Source organism: Pan troglodytes, chromosome 2 (assembly GCF_028858775.2).
Source record: "Pan troglodytes isolate AG18354 chromosome 2, NHGRI_mPanTro3-v2.0_pri, whole genome shotgun sequence".
NCBI classification, from domain to species: Eukaryota; Metazoa; Chordata; class Mammalia; order Primates; family Hominidae; genus Pan; species Pan troglodytes.
Window position 1 is genome coordinate 90276029 of NC_086015.1, and position 24588 is coordinate 90300616.

At 33.6% G+C, this 24588-nt stretch overlaps 1 protein-coding gene across 5 annotated transcripts in view; it reads left to right on the top strand.

Annotated features, from left to right (window-relative positions):
- Positions 1 to 24588, top strand: part of CADM2 (cell adhesion molecule 2) — a 1117362-nt gene that overhangs the window by 1024040 nt on the left and 68734 nt on the right. The window contains exon 10 of one of the 5 annotated variants that reach the window (XM_016941511.4): positions 11599 to 18111. The exons of the other annotated variants lie outside the window; for them this stretch is intronic. Within the exon in view, the coding sequence (XP_016797000.2) occupies positions 11599 to 11678 (80 nt within the window). The 3' untranslated portion in view covers positions 11679 to 18111. Of the gene's footprint in view, positions 1 to 11598; positions 18112 to 24588 lie in introns of those variants that run through there. 5 annotated transcript variants of the gene reach the window in all.

Below are 24588 nucleotides of genomic sequence, written 5' to 3' on the forward strand. Positions count from 1 at the left end.
TCCTCACCCTCCTGGACCCTCCCATCCTCAACTAGGTCCCAGTATCTGTTGTTCCCATCCTTGTGTCCATGTGTCCTCAATATTTAGCTCTGACTTATAAGTGAGAATGTGCAATATTTGGTTTTCTGTTCCACATTAATTTGCTTAGAATAATGGCCTGCAGCTGCATCTTTGCTGCTGCAAAGGACATTATCTCATTCTTTTTAATGGCTGCGTAGTATTTCTAATGCATATGTACCACATTTTCTTCATCCAGTCCACCACTGATGGGCATCTAGGTTGATTCCATGTCTTTGATATTGTGAATAGTGCTGCAATGAACATATATGTGCCTGTGTCTTTATGGTAGAACAATTTATATTCTTTTGGGTATATACTCAGTGATGGGATTGCTGGATGAAACAGTAGTTCTGTTTTAATTTCTCTGATAAATCCCCAGGCTTCTTTTCACAGTGACTGAACTAATTTATATTCCCACCAGCAGTATGCAAGCATTCCATTTCTCTGCAAACTTGCCTGCATCTGTTATTTTTGACTTTTTAATAACAGTCATTCTCACTGGTGTGAGAAGGTATTTCATTGCGGTTTTGATTTGTGTTTCTCTAATGATTAGTGATGTTGAGCATTTTTTCATATGCTTGTTAGCCACACGCATGCCTGCTTTTGAGAATTATCTGTTAATGTCCTTTGTCACTGAACTAAAATCAGTGGTTTACTCTTTCTGGTAAATTCACTTTTTTTCAGGTTTCTTAACATGTTTTTGTAAACTTTACACCATGGATGCTTAAAGTGCTCAGATAATTTATTTTTCCCTTAAACACTCAACCAACCTCCAAGAAGACACACATGCGTACACACACAAAAAGATATGAACAAAAACCAATCCCTCTTTTTTAACTTAAAGTTTGAAAGATAACATTTTTAAAGAAATCACACAAAAATATTTTTTTAAAAAGTTTTTTTGTAAGCTGGGAAGTTCATATTATCTATTTTAAAAGAAAAAAATAGTAGCATTGAATTTTAATGTTAGCCTAACGCCCATTTTTCCTTCTATCCTCATCAAACATCTGAGGACTGCCTAAGTCACCAGACTCACCTGCATCATTAATATTCTAGTTCATAACTGAAAGTGTGGAGGATTCATTTAGTATGTAAACAATGTTATCAATTTTACACTGTATTCTTTCAAATTATGTGATGTTGTTTCTTTGTGAATTGCCTTTTAAATTAAAACTTTTAGATGCGATTATATTTGAAAATCATTTATTTATAAGTTTGTGAAAGATGGTTCAAAATCATGATTAAAAAGGATTCATAATAAGAATATATTGCCTAAGAAAAGCTGAGACCTAAACAGAAAGAATATTTTCAACTTGCAGCATTTCTTTTTGGTTTACTTATTTCATTCCTTTATCTTATTCAATAATTTGAAATCAACTAAATGTATTTGATTTTATTAGGTTTAAATTGTATTTCTTCAAATTTCATAAACTATAGCATTTATCTCCATATTTTTAATAAATGATCACAAATAAATCACTGTTAATATCTCCATTTACACTTTTACAACTCCTGCTATTGCTGGATTTTTCATCCTATGATATGTTAAGCCAATTTAAAATACATTTAAAGAATCACAGCTGTATCTATATTAAAAATCAAGATGAAATGGAATGAAAGAAACTACACTGGATTGTCAGTGTCATAACCTTGAGAATTTGCACAACTCTTCAGCTTATGTTTAAAATGTATCCCTATTTGGGGGAAGAAGAACTTCAACCACATGGAATAAAAACAGGCAATTAGTATCTTATTACAAATAAGCATGTTAAAACACAGAGAAATGAACCAACTTGGGCAGCTATGGGAAAGAGCTGGATTGAGCCCTGGATACATCTTTGGATATGAGTTTCAGTTATTTTGTTTACAAGATGTTTGACCTTCGACAGTGCACCAAATTGAGCATCAGTGATGCTCAATTTCTGATGAAAACCATCAGAAAAACATGAAGCACAGGTTTGACTTGAGAGTTATATAATATCTAAAGTTATGAAAACATAAGCAATACTCAATAAATGACAGAATTATTTTTTCAGTTCATTTTAGTAAAACAAACATGTTTACCAGTAGTTGTATCATACCATTAATGAAATGGTAGATTTTCCCCTATAATTACAGTTTTAATCTGGCAAAATTCTTTGGTGTTAATGCACTAATTACTTTTTCATTTCAATTATATTTTTATTGATTGTATGAAACAAACATTAGATGAAAATTATACTAGAGCATACGGTACCATTTATATCTATCTGTCTATCTATCTATCTATCTTTCATCTATCATTCATCTACCATCTGTCTGTCCTTTGAAGTATAACAGTTCATATACTTTTCATGAAGTTTAAAGTATTCTTAATCTATATCATTTTAATTGTTTCAGCTTTTGGAAATTGCGTAATTTTTTACAGTGGCCTAACCAACCTTAAAATTCAGATTATATATATACATATGTGTATATATATGACACACATAATATATTATACATATTATGTATGATCTATCTTATACATAATACAATGCTCTGTATTACGTTATATATGATATATGCTTTATATTACATATGATGTATACAATTATTCCGATTATATATTATACATCATGTGTACATATATGTGCACATATGTACACATATATTATGTATGCACATATATTATACATTTTACTTTTTTAGGTCATTGTGATTTTTTAATTAATATAGTCATTTATAAAATAATTCCAAGTGACTTTGATATGATTTCTAGTATTAATATAAGCATTTTTTTACCATGGCATGTTTAATTTAATAACATTCTCATTTTTATCATATAATTTTAATTTCATAATAAACCATGTCATAATCTGGTAATCTTTAGTAGCATCCTCATTTTATAGATGATGTTAACTTATTTCAAATTCAGGAGACATATGAAACATAGTTATATATTTAAGTGGTTATGTTTATTTATCATAATTTTTAAATAAGAATTTATAACTGAACTTTTATACTTAGGACAGAAAATTTTCTAAGCTAACAATTGATATTTGTTTTTACTTGCACAGGACAGTAAATGCACTAAATGTAGAGATGATCTGATAGATATGGAAAGATGTAAACCAGTATACACTGTCCTATTACTAAGAGTGGATTCAAATACACCATACATTTCAATATACCAGATAGGGAAAGAAATCCAAAAAATGGTGATTAAAGTGTTTACACAATCCATGTAAAACTTCAAATGAATTGTTGATTCAAATATAGATTTGGTTTTACATCAGTCTTTGAAATGGTAGAATTATAATTTTGTACTAACAAAAACTACATTATTTGTCTGGTAATCTCAACAAATTTAATTGTAATGAGATTCGTTGCAACAGAACCTTAGTTCAAAATGGTACGGCACACAGGAAAAAAAATGATTTTTTTAAACTGAAGAAATCAAACTGTCAAAATATCTAGAACTAGAGTTATATTGACAAAACTCACAACATTTTAAGATGTGTACTCAATTCTTAACAATTTAATTGTGCATTAGTTGCCTTGGTCTGTTTGGGGTGCTATAATGAAATTTAACTCAGTGACTTACACATAACAAATATTTACTTCTCAAAGTTCTGGAGGCTGGGAAAGCCAAGATCAAGTCATGGGTACATTAGTTGCCTGTTAAGGGCCCATTACTCATAGATGATGACTTCTATCTGTCTTTCCATGTGTCCTCACATTGTGCAAGGGGCAGAGCAGCTCTCTGGAGCCTCTTTTATACAGGTACATATCACGTTCATGAGGGCTTCACCTCATGATTTAATCACCTCCCCAGGCCCCAGCTCTTAATATCATCACCTTGAGGGTTAGGAATTCAACATGTGAATTTTCAGGAGGACATTTGTGTCCTCAGGAGGACATATGGTCCAACAGACCACAGCACTACTGTTGTGACATATGTTTAAAAAGGTAACATTAACTAAAATACTTAAAATGATTCTCAGAGAATAGAATGATTTTTAGGATATGTCTGGAATGACTATAAATCCAGTCTAGAAATTATAGACCCATAATTTTTAGCCCATATAATGCCATCGTATTTTTAAATCATGTGCATCAGAAAACTTAATTCTTTAAATGTAGATGAACTTAGGGATCTGTTTGTATCACTATAATCCTAAAACATTGCTTTCTGAAAGATCTTAATAAATAACTACTTTTTCACTCTAAAAGCATTTGAAACCATCTTAGTGACTTGTAAAAAAAAATCATATACACAAAGTTGAGCTATATAAATTGAAAATAAAACAAAGTTAAGTACACACTTTCGGCCATTGTTGAAAGGTTGGGATGAATTGTCAAACTCATATTTAATGTGGACATTTTAAATGAACTACAGTTGCCTAAAATGTGGACTACGAAAGAGTTTCATTTATATTCAGGTTCTTTTATCTCAATTGTTTCATTTCTCTGACTTCAAAATAAAATAAGCTAAAGCAAACACCACATGACATATGTGCACTTCAAACTACTGTCTGAATCATTTATTTAATTAAACCAGGTTAAGAATCAATAATGTTCTATCCTGCCCTTCCATTCTCTGCATCCTTTATATCAAAAGAAATCAAGTCTATCTTTACTTAATTTTTATTTGGTTTCATTACTGTGTCTCTCTTTTCCTTCTTGGTTTAAATGCTTTAAAAACAGAATACAAAGAAATAAAGAAACATCAGAATAAAAGAAAAAGCATTCCAGTACTGAGGAAAAAAAATGAATGGAATAAAATCATTATAGCTCTCAGTTAATCACCATAAATGTACTCAAATAGAACATTTGGAATAGTAGAATATATCATCTTGACACAGTTAAATCCCAAAGTGTGCAAATCAAGAAGTTGTTTATGAGCTTTTATTATGAGTGTTTAGGTATTAAAAATCTTTTTTGTTTTATTGGTGGTAATAAAACACAATTTGCACAATGTTGTGAGCTTTTAAAAATTAAGTGTCAATATGTTGGGGTTTCTTTTCTTGACAAAAATTAAGTAATTATTCAATATCCAGATGGTCCATATAGAGAAACCTGCTTATCTACAAAAAGACTGATTTCTATGTTTAGGGTACAAAAATAGTTTAATTTTCACTAGTCTTTTAAAAAACAATCATGATTATGTTTAGTTAATTAAGTTTTAAAATTAAATATCTAAAATAGTTCCTAGTGAAAACAAGGTAGAAATGCTTAAGGAACAAGCACCGTATATGTTCTATAGGTGGAGGTACTTTCAACCTTGCTGTGAGTATCACATCGTACATGCTTTTGGAGTGGCTGCAGGCAGAATGTGGATAGGAATACTGGCTTGGGGGTCCAGGATTTTTAGTTAGCCATGGACCTAAATATTTGAATAGTTGCAATGTATCAAGTTGTGTTATTTCAGGTTAGCATCGAATGCTAAAGTTTTTATTTATATTATAATAGACATTATTTGGTCTATTAGAATCAACATATATAACATATCATTGGTTATATATAAACATTTCCAAAATTAAATTGAGCATTTCCATCTGACTTGAATGAAGTTGAACTCTGACACAATTTGAAAATCTTTAAGTATTTACTGACTTGTTTGCTGCATTTGGAAAATATCTGAGAAAACCTTGTATTATATTTTCTTTCCACTATTACCTATTAAAGGAAGCAGAACATTTATGCTCTCTTCTATTTTCTAAAGGCACTCTTGTGACTTGCGTAATTTAAAACATCAAACATTTTTTAAAGTTTCATTTTAAACTTATTTATTTCTTCGGCTTCCATCAATTTAAACAGAAATCTTCATTCTATTAGCTTTCATTTCTTTTAAATAAACAGGTCTATTTATATAGCAATGAAAATATATTTTCACTGCTCTACATTTAGAAGTGTCTTAATTGATTTTATAGTAGTAACCCAAGATTTAATATAATCTAACAGTATATATGTTTTCTGAAAAACAATCCCTAAGAAAGAAAAAAAGTTCCCCAGTATAAACCATTAAAAAATTCATTTTTATATAATATACATGTTAAAATAAATAAAATTGTTATAATAAATTATAATTATTATAATTAAATATTATAATAAAATAACATTATAATAAAATATGTTTGTATTTATATAATTTATAATATAAATAATTTATATTTATATAATTTATAATATAAATAATTTATATTTATATAATAAAATAATATAATAAAAATAATGTATATAAATAATTAAATATTATAATTGTTATAATTTCAGAAAGTATGTTTCCTATGAAATATTGAGGCTAAAGTGAGTTATTGTTATTAATCTGTTCTATATTTAAGAAGCATGTTCTACATTTAAGAAGCATGTTCTACATATAAAAGTAAATGTATTTCTGGAACACCTCTAAATTAAAAAAAAATCATTAATAAACTGGCTGTATCTTTCTTACTAACCAGTGAATTAAATTTACAAGCTGTGCCTTTGAAGCTGAAAAGATTGCAGGCACTGCCCTTGCTTCTTTGACACTCCACATGAAACACAGTTAATAACCTCCTGTATAAGCTTGGTGAAACACCGAATTGATACTAATTATACCAACTTTGGGATAGAAGATGACCTTGACTTCAGCTGGAACTTTCTGCCAGGACAATAAATAAGAGCAAATGCCACAAAGCGTGACTTCTGAGAAGGGTCTAATACAATCTATTAACTTTGGGGAGTTCATGGAATTCCAATAAGTGTTCAGATAATTGTAATATTTTAAAACATCTCTTGCTTCAATAATACAGTAGTTTCTTATTTCTCTAGACTTCAAATAATCCCCCATTAGTTTTCTATACTCATTTAAATTAAGCTATGGCCAGAAAATTAAAAGCTACTTGATGGAAAGTGTGTATAAGGTAACTACAAGACAAGGAAGCAGATTTTTCTGAATACCTTCTGAAATATGTACATAACATTTATACAGTTTTAGTATCAGAACTGCTTTTAGCGAAGCTATGACAACACTGTTTCTTAAATAAAGAAATATCTCAATAAATGATTGAGAAAAACGACTAAGAAAAAGCATTTGCCCAGTGAGTCCACAGGTTTAAACTATTGGAAAAAAACCTGTCAAGATCAATAATGTGTAGCTGTGTCACAGTTAAAATTTTGATTTTAACAGAGTTAAAAAAGAAAGGGTCGATAAAGTTACTATAAATGCTAACAGGTAAGAACAGAAATTAAACTCTCTTCACCAGTATTGTTTAAAGAATTACGTTTGTGTCCAGAGAATTCTGTTCAAATGGTTGTTATAATAAATGAAAATACCTAGTTTAGGTCCACTTATTTTTCATCTTAGAAAAAAGAGATGGACTCAAATATGCCCAGAGCTGTTTTGTTACTGACTGGTAAGCAAAGAAGGCTGAACAATGAGTGTTTACATGGGCAAAAGAGAAAGCAACTGTGAACTAACATGAAATTACATCAGAGTCATTGAGAAGCATGTGTTTTCAAAAACATTTAAACCAATTTTGATATTTAAAAAGCGGGTTCTATAATAAAGAAGGACAATGGTATTCTAGGGTAGTCTGGTTTACACTGGGTAAAGTACAATGCTCTTAGTACAATTTTTTTCTCTTAAAGTCATCTTTTAAAAATATTAATTATAAGCCCCATTCCTCCACTCTGCTACTCTGGATGTCAGCAGGAAACTAATGGCCATCTCAAAGGGGTGGAGCTAAAGTGTGTAAAATAAGGAGACTTTTTAACAGAAGGACAGGCAGTTTTTGGAAACTAATAAAGTAGGCAAAGCACAAGAGAACTGTTGGCTACAGTAAGATGCTATTAGCAGCACTAGGCCAAAAGAGCCAAAGGAAGTGAGTGAAGTTATCCTAACCAAAGAAAAACTGGAGCCATTTTTGGGTACCACTTAAAAGGAGCAGCAGTCAAGCAAGGACACAGCCAATATCAGAACCTCAAGAAAAGGAGGACACTGGGGGACAGGGGACCAAAATTCAGACCACTTTTTTCTCTTGCCTTTCAATAGGATATTCTGTTAATTGAATTCATCTGAAAATCAAGGTCATTGCAGAGAAGTCAGCCTTCTAGAGCACAGAACAGGGCAAAACAGGACGAAAGATGGATTTGGAGACCAAATGGAGAAGGAAGAACAGAGACACGTGTGCTCCAAATATGACACCCAACTTCTTTACTCAGAGCAGTTACATGTCAGATTATATTTTAGTTTTTCATTTCTCTTATAGGCATACATACTAGAAGTCTATAATAGAAAACCAGTGGCCGGGCGCAGTGGCTCACGCCTTTAATCCCAGCACTTTTGGAGGCTGAGGCAGGCGATCACCTGAGGTCAGGATTTCAAGACCAGCCTGCCCAACATGGTGAAACCCCGTGTCTACTAAAAATACAAAAAATTAGCTGGGCATGGTGGTGGGCGCCTGTAATCCCAGCTACTCGGGAGGCTGAGGCAGGAGAATCTCTTGACCCGGGAGGCGGAGGTTACAGTGAGCTGAGATCGCACCACTGCCCTCCAGCCTGGGCGACAAGAGAGAAACTCCATGTCCAAAAAAAAAAAAAAAAAAAAAGAAAACTAATAATGGAGTTAGAAATGGTGGTAAATGGAAACACTTAAAAACACTTAACAATTCACTTTAATACAGGTGGTCTCCAACTTAGATAGTTTCATTTAAGATTTTTTTGCCTTCACGATGGCGCAAAAGTGATACACGTCAGTAGAATCCGTACTTTGAGTACCAATACAACCATTTTGTTTTTGACTTTCAGTCAGTATTCAATAAATTGCATGAGATATTCAATACTTTATTATAAGATAAGCTTTGGGTTAGATCATTTTGCCTAACTGTAGGCTAATGTAAGTGTTCTGAAAATGTTTCAGGTAGGCTAGGCTAAACTGTAATGTTCAGTAGGTTAGGTGTATTAAATACATTTTTGACTTATATTTTTAACTTACAATGGGATTATCTGGACATAACGCGCGCATCTGTATGTGATTGCCTATTGCAGGCTGCGTTGGGAAAAGACAGACTCTAGAGGATAGAGGACGCATTATGGAAGTTGATAAGGCTGCTTTGTTAGTAGATACTAAACTTATAATTTCTAAAATTAAATATGTTTATGCATTTCACTTGCTTAAAACAATGGCTGGTTCACAATAAATAATAAGGGTTAGCTTTTATAATAATTATTCACAATTTTCTTAAAATTACCCATCCAAAAAACAGAGGATAAAAATGACTTTGTTCTTTTGTGAATATCAATGAGATTATCTGGCAACTACTAGGTGAAGGCTGAAATCTATCGTAGATAGACCATCCTTTAAAGCCATGCGAGGCTTCTTAGAAAACTAAAGCTATGAATATATCTCTCTTGATTTCAAGTAAGTAGTTAAGTTTGGCACATTATGCCAACCCCCCAAAATGCCATTTTGTCATAAGGATTATTTTGAACTAAAGGCACTTGAGAACCAGTAGGTAGAGAAAGGACACTGATCTCCCCCTTCCTCCCTTTAACAGGAGAAAAGGAACAATCTATCACCAGAGATGGGAGATAAACCCTGGTGGGAAAGATGCCAATCCCTGTAGCAGCATAAAAGAAATATTGTCACAGGGACTGGGAGTTAAGGCTAAGAAAAATCTGTACAAACACAGCTTGTTAAAATAACTCTTATCTTCCTTATCCCCCCACACATTTTAATTATTTTTGCACTATGGCCATCCTTTATTCAACCTACTGTATAATCACTTGGGTTTTCTCACTTCTTTGGCTCCTCATTTTCCGTGAGGACTTCCAAATACATGTAAAACAAATATTTATCCTTTTATTCTGTTTAGTTTGTTTTATGTCAACTTAATTCTCAGGCCCAATTGAAGACTAAGAAGGCAGAGATAAAGTTTTGCCTCTTCTATAGTAGGATAAAACAGAATTGCATTTTAATTCTTAATTATTCAATTTAATGAGATCAGTTATCAAATAAATAAAAAACAATTTTTAAACAAAAGTAAGCCATTTATAAGTAATCTACCTTGCCAAATATTAACACACCCATTGCAATAATAAGTTAAGGTAATGGTCTTTAGTATCAGAAATAATCTAGTTTGGATGCCAAGTGCATGATATGCAAGTTATAGTTTAAGACTTGGCTTCTCCAACTCTAAAATTGTTACGAGCATCAAAATAAGTAAGGACTACAGTTTTCAGTCATTATCATAATATGGGTGATATTCTAAATACAAGAAGCTATTACTATAAAAATTTATTAAGGATATCGATTTAGCTTAAGGAATTTGGACTTATTAATATTAATTGATACCATTTTCATGTTAAAATATATTTCATTATCATTTGCTATCATTGATTTATAAAACTCACTAGTCATCTTTGATATATTGACCTATGAAGTCGCTTATTTGACTTAAAACAATCATTACTAAATCCAATTGATTGAAATACACTAAAACTTTTTCAGTAAATTAAATAACTATGAAATGTTTGGGATATTATCTAAACATATTCAAGATTAGGCAGAAAAACCACATTAGTTAAATTTCAAAAAGTTTTCGCTTCTTACTTAGTGCATTTTTCATTTTAAATAATTGTTCATCACAGAAAAATTAGCTTTTAAAATACTAAACAAAATAAAAAAGAGACTTCCTTATCCTGCATTATTGAAATAATCTGGTACATTTTGCAAATATTCTCAGAGATTTTATTTTAAACATATGCATGTGTATTGCTTATACAAAAAATTGATGTGAAATATTTTTATTTTGCATGCTTTTTATCATTTATGTCATGATCATCTTAATATGTCAATAATTGTAATTCTGTATTTCTTAAGTTTTTAGTAAGTTTTAATGACCTTCCTCTGAATATGAAAATATTAATATATGGAGTCATTTTATTTTTCTAAATTTATAAGAATAATAATTTTACAATATTTTTTGCATTTGTTGCTAGGTATAAAACTATAGTGAAACATTAGAATACAGATAAGTTCAAGTTTTCATGTGTATATTTAAAGTACAGGCATGCTTTGGAGATATCATGGGTTCAGTTCCAGATCACCGCAATAAAGCACATATTACAATATCATGAGTCTCACACATTTTTGTTTGTTTCTTAGTGCATATAAAAGTTAACTATCCCATAGTCTATTCAGTGTGCAATAGCATCATGTCCATAAAAACAATGCATGTACCTTAATTTAAAGTTGTTTTATTACTAAAAAATACTAATGATCGTCTGAGTCTTCAGTGAGTTGTAATTTCTTTGCTGCTGGAGCATCTTGCTTTGATGTTGATGGCTGCTGACTGATCAGTGAGTGATTGCTGAAGGTTAGAGTGGTAAGGCAATTTCTTAAAATAAAACAACAATAAGGTTTGGCACATTGATTGATTATTCTCTTCCTGAAAATTTCTGTCCGATTTCTGTTTGATGAAATTTTATCCACAGTAGAACTTCTTTCAAAATTAAAGTCAATCCTCTGATACACTTCCATTGCTTTATCAACTAAATTTATGTAATATTCTAAATCCTTTGTGATTATTTCAGCAATCTTCACAGGGCTAGGCACAGTGACTTATGCCTATAATCCCAGGACTTCGAGAGGCCAAGGTGTGAGGATTGCTTGAGGCCAGGAGTTCAAGACCACCGTGGGCAACATAGCAAGACCTTGATTCTGCAAAAAATTCAAAACAAACAAAAAATAAAAGCAAAAGAAAAACATTGGTCACTTTATCTTCACCAGGAGTAGATTTCAGCTTAAGAAATCATTTTATTTGCTCCACCATAAGAATCAACTCCCTATCCATTAAGTTTGATGATGAGATTACAGTGATTCACTCACATCTTTAGGCTCTCCTTATAGTTATCTTGCTATTTTTACCACATCTGCACTTACTTCCACCACTGAAGCCTTGAATGTCTCAAAGTCATCCATAAAGATTGGAATAAGCTTCTTCCAAACTCCTGCCAGTGTTGATATTTTGACTTCCTCCCAGGAATCACAAATGATCGTAATGACATCTAGAATGGTGAATCATTTCCAGTAGGTTTTTAATTTACTTTGCACAGATTCATCAGAAGAATCACTGTCTTGGCAGCTATAGCTTTAAAAAATGTATCTCTTAAATAACAAAATTTGAAAGTTAAAATTATTCCTTGATCCATGGGCTACAGAATGGATGTTGTGTTAACAGGCATGAAAACAACATTAATGACCTTATACATATCCTTTAGAGCTCTTGGGTAACTAGATGCATTGTCAATGAGCAGTAATATCTTGAAAGGAATCTTTTTTTTTCTTTTTCTGAGCAGTAGGTCTCAGTCTCAACATTGAGCTTAAAATATTCAATAAAACATGCTATAAATAGATGTGCTAACACCCAGGCCTTGTTATAACATTGATGGAGCACAGATTAGATATAGTAGATTTATTAAAGGCCTTAGGATTTTCAGAATGGTAAATGAACATTGGTTTCAACTTAAAATCACCAGCTGCATTAACCCCTAACAAGCAAGTCAATCTGTTCTTAGAAGCTTTGAAGTCAGGCACTGGCTTCTATTCTCTACTTGTGAAAGTTATAAATGGCATCTTCTTCCAATAGAGGACTGTTTCATCTACATTTAAATGCTGTTGCTTAGTGCAGCTGCCTTCATTAGTGATCTTAGGTAGATGTTCTGGATAACATGCTATAGCTTCTCCATCAGCCCTTGTTGCTTCACCTTGCACTTCTATGTTCTGAAGATGACTTATTTTCTTAAGCCTTATGAACCAACCTCCACTAGCTTCAGATTTTTTTTCTGCAGCTCCTTCATGTCTTTCAATCTTCACAGAATTGAAGAGAGTTAGGGCCTTGGTCTGGATTAGGCTTTGGTTTAAGAGAATGCTGTGGCAGATTTGGTCTTAATCAAGACCACTTAAACTTTCTCTATATCAGCAATAAGGCTGTTTTGCTCCCTTATAATTTACATGTCCGCCGGAGTAGCACTTTTCATCTCCTTCAAGAACTTTTTGTCTGCATTTACAACTTGACTGGCACAAGATGTGTAGCTTTCAGCCTCTCGTGGCTTTCAGCATGCCTTCCTCACTAAGCTTCATCATTTCTAGCTTCTGATTCAAAGTTAGAAATGTGTGCCACCTCCTTTCATTTGAACACTTAGAGATCATTGTAGGATTCTTAATTGGTCTAATGTCAATGTCTCAGGAACTAGGGAGCCTGGAGGAGAGGGAGAGGTGGGGAAAACAGCTGGTCAGTAAATTAGAACAGACACATTTATCAATTGTGTTTGCCTTCCTATATGAGCATGGTTTGTGGAGTCCCAAAACAATTACAATGGAAACATCAAAGATTATTGATCACATATCACTGTAACAGATATAGTAATGATGAAAGCTTGAAATATTGTCAAAATCCCCAAAATGTGACACAGACATTAAATGAGCACATGCTGTTGGAAAAATGGTGCCAGCCAACTAGGTCAATGCAGGGTTGCCACAAACCTTCGATTTGTTAAAAAAAAAAAAAAAAAATCATTATCTGCAGAGCACAACAAAGTGAAGCACAATAAAATGAAATATAGGCTACACAAACAGACAACAGCTGTTAGTGTTTTAAGGTCTAAGGCATTTATGAGAATAATGAACATTGTGGTAAAATAGTACTTTGCCTCTTTACTTAATGGAATATTTTAACCAAAATTCCATATTTCTATAACATCTTAATATTTCAATAATGTATTATTTAATACATGACACAATATACGGATTTTGGAATGTTCTCTTTTAAAAAGTCATATTGGTATTGATTTACAATTAAAGTGAGAGGTCTGCATTAAAATTATGGTGGAAAAATAGTATAAATGATTTTCTACATAACATGAAGTCACTCAATATAAAACTTTATTCTTAAGTGACACTCAAGGTATGATGATATATTCATCATATGCTAAGTTTGTCATAATACCCCTGAATAATTTTAAATTCATTTGGAAATTTTAAAATAGTATAACAGAATGAAAGAAGCAGCCTTCAAAGCCATTTAACCTACTTTCTGCATCGTATTCTAAGTGGAGAAATGGAACCCCAGAGAAAATAAGATATTTACTTATGACCATACACTATTTATTTCTATAAGAAGCTTAAAATATTATTCTACTGGATCATTCTTTCTTCCAAAATGATTAGTGATAGGTATTCTTTTTTATATAGAAAGTCTTCAGTTGATATATTCTAATTTTATACATAGTTCAAGTTACAAGACTCAGAAGAGATGGAAGAAAGGAAGACTTTAAAAATAAAATACGGGTGGGCACAGTGTCTCATGCCTGTAATCCCAGCACTTTGGGAGGCCAAGGCGGGTGGATCACGAGGTCAGGAGATCGAGACCATCCTGGCTAACCAGGTGAAACACCGTCTCTATTAAAAATACAAAAAAATTAGCCAGGCGTGGTGGCGGTCGCCTGTAGTCCCAGCTACTCGGGAGGCTGAGGCAGGAGAATGGCGTGAACCCGGGAGGCAGAGCTTTCAGTGAGCCCAGATCGTGCCACTGCACTCCAGCCTGGGCGACAGAGCAAGACTCTGTCTAAAAAATAAAAATAAAAAATAAAAATAAAAATCAAATAAAATATAAGATTTTGTTCATTAATATTCTAAGACAAAAGCAGAGGGATCAAAATTTGAACATTTATATTATTTCAATTTACTTTCAGACAATGCCACTAAGAATCATTACTTATTAAAGCCTGAAAGGCCTTGCCAAGTTAAAAGCTTCCATTTTTTTCATTACTTTTTTTTTTTTTTTGTCTGAGACGGAGTCTCCGTCACCAGGCTGGAGTGCAGTGGTGTGATCTCAGCTCACTGCAACCTCTGCTCCCGGGTTCAAGTGATTCTCCTGCCTTAGCATCCCGAGTAGCTGGGACTACAGGCACATGCCACCTAGTTGCAAAATTGGAACTAAAATTCACATACACATAATCCAATTTACTATTCTGTAAATCCTTCTTCATAGTACAACAGTTAATTTAGAAAATCAAATTAAGAAAAACAATACGTATAATATTTTTCTGGAAGCACCTATAAATGTGCAGAGGTGTTACTAATATTATTTTAATAATGCATAGATAATACATTTGATCTAGTGAAAACTTTATTGTTCTGAAATATTCTAAGAAACTTTATAATTCTTCTTCATCAAATTCAGCAGATGTATATTATACATTATTTACTATACATCCCCATTCCAACCTTTTTGGAAACTTGTTTTTAATCTGAGAAGACAGTTATTGAGATTAGTTATTTTAATGGCTTTTCCTAAACATCTAGTTTTAGTGATTATTTGACCAAGTCTTAAAACAAGATAAACAATCCCTATTTTGATGCTTTTGTAATTCCTGTTCTTACACTTCTTCATCATTCTTACCAGTCTAGTAACTTTCTCTTCTATCCCCATTCTGGCCCTGAAAGCCTCATCTCATTATCAGAAGTGCTAAGTGATACATCGGTCAGTGTGGAGCTGTAATTGCTTTGTCTTCCATAAACTACTTCGCTAAAATCTATTCAAGGTCAAGTCTGTCACTTTCATCTCTCCGTGCAGTTTGGCTCTAAAATGAAAGTGTTTTGTTTAAATTATATTTGAAGGTTTAGGTGTTCAAAAGCTAAAGGGAATCACTTCTCAAGTTTAATCTATGAGACACACCAAAAAAGTAACACAAACATAATTGTCTGAGCAGCAGTCAAATTTATGCCTGCAGAATAAAAGCCCTGTGTATTATTTGCATAACTATAACTTAATTTTATTAGAACCATGAACTTTAATACTGTGCCCTTGATTATTCATTCATAATCTATAAGCTGAGGAACATAATTATGGATGTGGAGCTGTTAGTGTATTGCAAATTGCTACAAATATGTAGTAATCTCATGACTGTTTTATTTTAAAACTTTTCCTTGAACTACTACTGGTCACAAATCAATGATTTCTTTAACTGGGAAAATGGAAACATCACTATTATAAGACAATGTCAAATAAAAATGATAATTCATCTTTTTGGAAACAACCTATCTTAAAATTTAGTAAAGTGAATTTTTTATCCCACTATGTTTGAATGAATTTTAGATTTCATTGGGATACTTGTGCAATTGTGTTATAATAGTATAAAATGGGGAAAAGATGATGTTTTTGCATTTCCTACACAATTCATTTTTAGTTCTTTGTTTTTCATGCATTTCTAACTTGCTGTTAGAAGATGAAATGAACACACCATCTAGAAATGCAAGCTGACTTTGCAGCAGGTTCTTTATAGGGACAGAACTTTGGAAGAGTCACCGAATTCCATGGTCTGTCTTTGTTTTGGTCAGGAGAAAATTTACTATATCAATAAATTCAGTGAAATTAGGCTCTGAGAAGAACAAACGTATCATTTATCATCAATTCATTCTGTAATTTTTTTGAACTTTTATTTTGCATTGAACATGTAGTATGATAAGCAACATGGATGACCCATGAAAAGGTTTTCATTGAGAAAAAACACCTGACTTAGAAGGAGAGGTGGGGGAAGAGAGTATTTAAGAGAGGATTTTTAGTGGAGTAATCCCACCAGACATAGACGGTGTTGGTAAAATTAAAATGCTGGGGTAGCGGGGTTGGGGGTAAGAGTAGAGAATCATGGATACATAGATTTTGGATATAGCATATGTATTTTTTTAATTTCTATTTTGAAAAACTATTTTCATACTGTGATATAACAACTCCATGACTGATACTTTATTTTTTCTGTAGTTAATTTTCTAAATGTCAGTAGTTTTATGACATTTCTCGTAGTTACAATTTTGTCCTCTCTGGAAACCTCAGGAATAATACGGCTTTCCTTGATCCTTAAATATGATTTTTATTTGCAAGATACATGTCTTCAAACATAAAGAGTAATTGGATATGCAAAGAAAAAGGAGAGGACAGCAAAAATATATAAAGAGAGCAGTACACATTTAGTTTGCCTAGAGTAAATCATAAAAGGTAAGCAGTCGTGAAAATAAATATATATTTATCTATGCACTTATTGATTCAATATTCAGTATTATTCTATGGATAGAAATAAGTAAATTATATGAAATATAGTAGGTCACACTCAAGAGTTTAGAGCCTATTCAGGAAGTGGATGAGAAACAATTTAAATAAAATGATAAAACGGTACTTAGGCTTTTGAAGATCACTGTGATATAGTATGATGGATGGAAGATTGAGAAAGAAAGGAATGACAAAAAGCCATTGGAGAAATCTAGATAATTAACAATGAGAGCTTAAAGAAAGACAGTGGCCAAAGGCATGGTAAAAAGACAATTGTTCCAAGATATTATTTGGGAAAGTAAAATTGACAGATTTTTTAACCAATTAAGTAAGAAATTTTAGTTTAAGGAATGAGAGATACCAAAGAACAGATGCTAGGATTTTAGCTTTGGTCTCTGGGTGTTTGGTGCAATTTATCAAAGTAAGAAATATAAGGGGTAAGGGTTTTATGGAAAAAAAATAATGTATTCCATTTAAACATGTAGAGTTTTAGAAAGCTTTGCAATAGCCAAGTGAAGATATCTAATTAACAAGTAGGATTGAGTCTAGGGAGGGAAATTCTTAGCAATTACAGCAAGACTCATAGCACCAAATGTTTCAGAGAGGCCAAGTGTGATAACTTAAAAGTACTTATTTAATTTTGCCAGGCGTGGTGGCTCACACCTGTAATCCTATCACTTTGGGAGGCCGAGGAGGGAGTGGATCACTTGAGCTCAGGAGTTCGAGACCATCCTGGTCAACATGGTGAAACCCCCATCTCTACTAAAACTACCAAAAATTTTCAGGCATGATAGTGTGCACCTGTAGCCCCAGCTACTTGGGAGGCCAAGACACGAGAATCACTTGAACCCGGGAGGTGAAGCTTGCAGTGAGCCCAGATAGTGCCACTGCACTCCAGCCTGAGTGATCAAGCTAGACTCTGTCAAAAAAAAGAAAAGAAAAAGAAAGAAGGAAGGAAGGAAGGAAAGAAAGAAGGAAAGCAGGAAGGCAGGAAGGAAGGGAGGGAGGGAGGGAGGGAGTGAGAGAGGGAGGGAGGGAGGGAAAGAGAGAAAGAGAAAGAAAGAAAGAGAGAGAAAGAAAGAAAGGAAAGAAAACAAAAGAAAGAAAGGAGAAAGAAAAAGAAAGAGAAAGAAAGAAAGAAACTTATTTAATTTTTTTACAGGGAGTGGTGATGAATTTAGAAAAATCAGTTTTAATGAAGTGATTAGATAAAAGTCAGACTGCAGGACTTTAAAAGTAGATGGGACATAAAATATAGAGAAAGTCACTGCATTCTATTATTTTAAGAATGTTGTCTGAGAAGAAAATGAGAGATATAAAACAGATAGAGGACAACGTAAATTCAGTTAACACTTTCAAAGGATGGCATAAATTAAGCATTTTTAAATGCTGTGAGAATGCTAGGGAGAAAAAAGAGATGTTGAATATATTGTTTAAAAACGAGAGAAGCTGACAAAATAAAGCCACGAAGGGTTCAAGATGTCATGGAATTCCTTTTTTAAAATTCATACATTAGCCTTGAACACATGGCATCATTCTGTGTTTAATGAGTCTGAGGAGAGAAGATAAATTTAGACACCAGTATGCCAGAAAAGGGGGAAGTATGTTCAGGGAAAGTGGGAAATTAACAGAGCTTTTACTTGATGACCTGTATTTTCTCTATAAATTAAGAGGGGATTGTTTTCTAAAAAGGATAGAAAATTAGCATGGAGGGTACCTTTAAAAAAGTAGTTAAGTTTCTAAATAATGGCTGTGCAAATGAAAAAGAAGGCTTAGTAGGAACTTACCATGTTTCCTGAAAAAGATTTTCTCATTCATTCCTTGAATAATTATTATCTATTTCTATCAGGTATTATTGTAAACTCTGGGGAAAGAATAAAGAGCAAGATGGATATAGTCAACGTTTTTATAGGAAGGTGAGAAGATAAGTAATCTTTAAAATATATAGAGTTCTCTGATTTGCTGTACAAGGTCATCATAAAGGACTCTCCTAGGGAAGTGATATTTGCTAGATATGAGGGACTTGAGTAAGATGCGAAGTTGGGGAGTGGAGAGATGGGGAAGAGGAAGGAGTCTTTCACGGATAGGAAATAGCAAATGCAAAGTTCCTGAGTGGAACAGAAAGAAAAAAAAAAAAAAAGCTTAGCCTGCTCAAAAACCCTGAAAGAGCACCAATGAGGGTAGAATGCAGATTGTCACAAAAATGATATGAAAATATGTGGTAGTTGAATTAGATCCTGCAGAACTTTAAATAATTTATTTTAAGAATTTGAGTTTTTATCTTAGGAGTGATTAAGGAAGAGGGAAAGAGAGAGAGGAGAGGTCCTAATTGGTTTTTAATAGAAACAGAATTCTGGAAGCAGGGGAGCAAATGTGTAAGAAATATACCAGAGGGGATGGTGGGAGAAAGTTTAGGGAGCTACTGAAATAATTCTAGTGAACGCTGATAAGGGTTTAAACTACAATGTCAGAATTATAGACAGAAAGGTACAATAATTAATATTAGCATGCAAAATTCACAGTTTTTGTGATTGTTTGACTATATGGATGAAAGAACGAGAAGATATCACAAGCTTCCAGCCAACCAAACTTAATGGTGGGTGTTGCCATTCAGTGAGATAGGAAACACTGGTGACAGAATTATGAATTTGTTTTGAACATGTTGAGTTCGTTGGGTATTTGATATCTCCAAGTGAAAATTTAATATTGAGTGGAGAGTTGGATATACAGATCTGGAACTCAGATCAAATAGTAGTACATATAATTGATCCAAGGCAAGCTTGGGTTCATGCCAGAAGAATATAAAAAGAGCAGATAATGTAGTCCTTAACTGAGGTTAGAAACCATGAACTTGTAGCAGTGCAAATTTACAATGTTTAAATTATTTTTACAGTTCCCAGTAGTCCATATTTTAAATGGATATGCATGCTTTGATTGAGAAGATATAGGATTATGATTAGGCAAGTACAATGAAAGGAAGAAACCAAGGCTTCTAGAGAGTGATGGTCTTTCATCTGTAAAGGGGGATGATGGGCTGGCCAAACACAGATTAATTTAAAAAGATGAGCAGAACATGAAAGGAAATAAGTGCACAGTAAACCAAGAATTTGTTGCCAGATAAAGGAATACTAGAATTAAAAATTCTGCAGTAGGAAACTAGGTGATCCAGAGAGTGGCCAGATGAGTGGTTAGCCAAATTGCTGTGAAATTAAGAAAGGTTTTTAAATGATCAAATCATAGCTAAAATTTAATATTAAAGAGAAAAATATACAAATCTGGAGCTATGAATTTGGAAGTCATTGCTGTATAATTGTAGATGTATAGATGTCTGTTTCATTTGGATACTGGAATTTCCCAGGGTCATTATGGGACTTGGTATGGAGGATATAATTATGAACCTGATAGCAAAATTGGTCAAGAAAATTGGAAGATTCATCAGTGGATGGGAACAGATGAGTGGATGACAGCATGAGCCACCAAGGAGAGGATGAATATAAAATACTGATGGAGCTTAGGTTACTGATTCAATCCAGGGCACTTCCTTCATGATGTCAAAGTAGCTGGGATTATTAATTACTAATTATAGGAACACAGATTCAAAGTAAGAAGATATATAAATAGATAGGGTGTATTTTATCAAGCCTGCATTTGCCTGGTGAGCTGTCTATACCCTTCCAGATGTTTTACAGTGCAAATGAGGAATCCTTTGAATCCACGGGATCAATGTTGCTCTTTGTTACAGTTCTGAATTAACATGCAAGGTTATTATTCTTTTGAGTTCCCCTTTCATTTATGCCATTTTGACAGTGCCATATATGTTAATATAGTATATTCCCTGAGTAGACAGATGTCCAATTTTATTCTTTCTTAATTACAATCACAATTCTATTGTGCCACCCTAGGGTGATATACAAGTCACCTGGATTCAAGTCCAGTTGTGAAAGGCCTCATTCACCAACTTAGAGATTATCCTTCAGAACTGTGTAATTTTTAGTTTCTCTTCAAGTCTGCACATCAGGCTTACCTGGGAAACTTTCTAAAATTAAATTCCCTAAGTTTAATATTTATGCTACCTCTAGAGATTCTGATACATAGGTCTAAGTTTGACTCATAGAATCTATAATATTTATAGCTCTTTGGAACAGAAAGTTTTGAAAACTATTGGTTCAAAATCGGTTCATAAATGGTATAATTTTAAATTGTGTTTCAATTGTTTTTAATTTTATCACAGAGTTCAGGTGTCCATGAAATTTTATGGATACCTCGTTCTGACCCCTATCTATAACCTATAACTGGTCCTCTAGTTAGGATTTGTGATGGAATTTATCACTTTGTAAAATTATTCAGTGTGAGAAAACTGAAAAGTTATTTGAAAACAATAGGCTTAAAGCAATGTTATGTATTATTTTCTGTTTATCACTCCTCTCCATCTCAACCCATTGTGGAAAGGAAATTCCCCTTCCTCTTCAGGGAGGGAGGAGGTTGTTCATGTTTAGTGAACAACCATAGAAAACAGAGATAGTATCCTCCTCCTTAACAGAGACCAGGTTGACTGCTCAGTTTAATAAAGATGATGCTTTACTCTACAGAAAATGGCAAATGAGTGCCACGTTTTCTTGCTGTCCATTATAAATACTAGGATTTCTAACTCCCAGGGTTCTTAAGCTGTGAAGAAAACTGACTACGTGTACCTGCAACCACCTGGCCCACTCCCCATTTTCCCCATGGGACTTGGGCCATAAGGGGAACCAATTCAAACTGATGCTCCTGCTAGTTGCAATAGAGTAATAAATCCTTTTGTCTCTAATCCAAGACCCCCATGTCTTCTGCCAGCATCTATGAAACTGTGGAAGATCAGCTTAACTTGCAAGCAGGGTAAAATCTGACTATTCAAAGTTCTTGACACGTCTATAAATAAAAATTAAGAAAGCCTACCTCATAGAATTGCTGTGACTACAATAATATTGCTGTGAGCGTAATCAATAAATGTTAAGTGTTTAGAATAATGCCTATTATATATGGAATAATCTCAAAAAACTTATGTATTAGTATTACCAGTATTCATAACTGAGAAATATATCCACTGTCTGCATCACTCACAGATACAGATCCATGGCATAGACAATAGTCACAGTAAAACTTCGTACCTTTAAGAATTCATCCCTACATTAAAGTCTTTGTCAAACTAAGTTAGAGGCAAACTCAGATGACTCCTGGGATCAGGTAAGTGAGTGGAAACTGTGCCAAAGTGGAGAGCAAAGGTTACTTCAGAAGGGGGTGGCCCAGAGCATTTTCTGCTGATTATTACTATGTAGAAAAAATTGTGGACCCAGTGTTGCCAAATTACCAGATTTTAAAAAGGAATTCGTAATATCACAATAGGACTTTTTTAAAGGTTAAATATACTTTCATAGGTACTTGGAGCCAATGGCTCCAAATAACGTCTGGGCCACATGCAGACCATGGATCCTTTGCTCTATTAAGAAAGATAAGGAGTATCGAAATTCTTTTATAACTCTACCACTGAGAAAGGAAGATAGTGGTTGCTGCATGAGGGATTGATGGAGGAGAATGATCTTGTTAAAAACAAAACAAAACAAAAAACGAAGAGTTTCCTTATACCTTTATTTTTTAATGCCAAAGTAAATAACATTCCAGTTATAATAGCATAAGAGTTACACATTGTTATCTCTGAGGTACTTGTGTTTTGTCACCGCAAACACCAAAATCTGAGATTAATGGCATCATTGGAAGGGATTTGGTGCAATCTAATGTTAAAACCCTGAACTATCACAGGATAGTAGCTCATGTCAGGTTCAACACATGTCACTATGTCTTTGTCAAAATTTTGAAAGATCCTATGTCATTTTTGTGAGGTTACTGTGATGCCGTGGGGTGCCTCAGCTCACAGTGAGGGCGCCAAACTCTGACACCATGCTGTATTTCTGTGTGAACAGAACATAGCATGACAGGATGAATATTACGCCTCATCAAGAATTAAATATTTAACATTTCCCGGGCTTTTAGTCTTTACATTAATTTTGTCCTATTCATAGGTTGGATCTAGTCCAATGCTTAGCAAAATGATAATAAATATAGAAGAAAAATTATCCCTGCTGCTGGCTATTTCTGCAAAGCCACTTAACTTTTCTTCCTGATTCCATTTTTATTTCTTCTCTCCTACTCTCCATAGCAGCATGTGGAATGCATAAAATGCAAATCCAAGCAAAACCTATCAATGTCTCATAACCACCTTTGGACTGAAGTTCAGTGGTAACTTCCTACCTGGGCATTCTGTGCCACACAGGAATTGCCCTTTACTGACCATGCTATATACACCAGCTTTCCTGGCTCTTGATCTACAGAAGGCCTTTCAGTTTCTGCCTAAAGCCCCTCTCATATCTGGGCCACATGCTTTACCGTGCTGGAACGTTCTTTTCCCTCTCTCTTGTTAATTCCCAGAAAAAGCAAGAGTCATGTCTTGCTCCATTTATTGTTACTGCTTTTCCCAGCACCACACTCAGAAGAGCGCCTGCTGTACTTGTAGGTATAAGACTCTGGAGGCAGTTATAAGTGGTTTTCTACTTGTGGCTCTGCTTTTAATATGTTATGAATAATGCTTAGTTCAGTACCTAATGTTAAGTTCAGTAAAAAATCATGTAATCTCCAGGAATTATTTTATTTATTTTATTTTTTAAATAATTTTGTGGCCGGGCGTGGTGGCTCATGCCTGTAATCCCAACACCTTGGGAGGCCTCGGCGGGTGGAACACCTGAGGTTAGGAGTTTGAGACCATCCTGGCCAAAATGGTGAAACCCCATCCCTATTAAAAATACAAAAGTTAGCAGAGAGTGGTGGCAGGCGCCTGTAATCTCAGCTACTCAGGAGGCTGAGGCAGGAGAATTGCTGGAACCCAGGAGGCAGAGATTGCAGTGAGCTGAGATCACACCATTCCACTTTAGCCTGAGCAACAACAGCGAGACTCTGTCTCATATTAAAAAAAAAAAAAGTGAGCATATAATAGGTGTATATATTTATGTGGTGTATGAGATATTTTGATACAGGCATGCAATGTGAAATAAGCATATCATGGGGAATGGGGTATCCATTCCCTCAAGCATTTATCTTTTAAGTTACAAACAATTCAATTATACACTTTATTTTAAACTGTACAGTTACTATTGACTATAGTACACTATTGTGCTGTCAAATAGTAGGTCTTTGTGCTGTATTCTTTCTAACAATTTTTTGTACCCATTAACTACCCTCACCTCCCCTGCAACCCCCCGACAGGACCCTTCCCAGCCTCTGGTAGCCATCCTTCTACTCTCTATCTCCATGAGTTCAATTGTTTTGATTTTTAGATTCAACACATAAGTGAGAACATGCAGTGTTTATCTTTCTGTGCCTGGCTTATTTCACTTAACATAATGATCTCCAGTTCCATCCATGTTGTTGCAAATGACTGGATCTCATT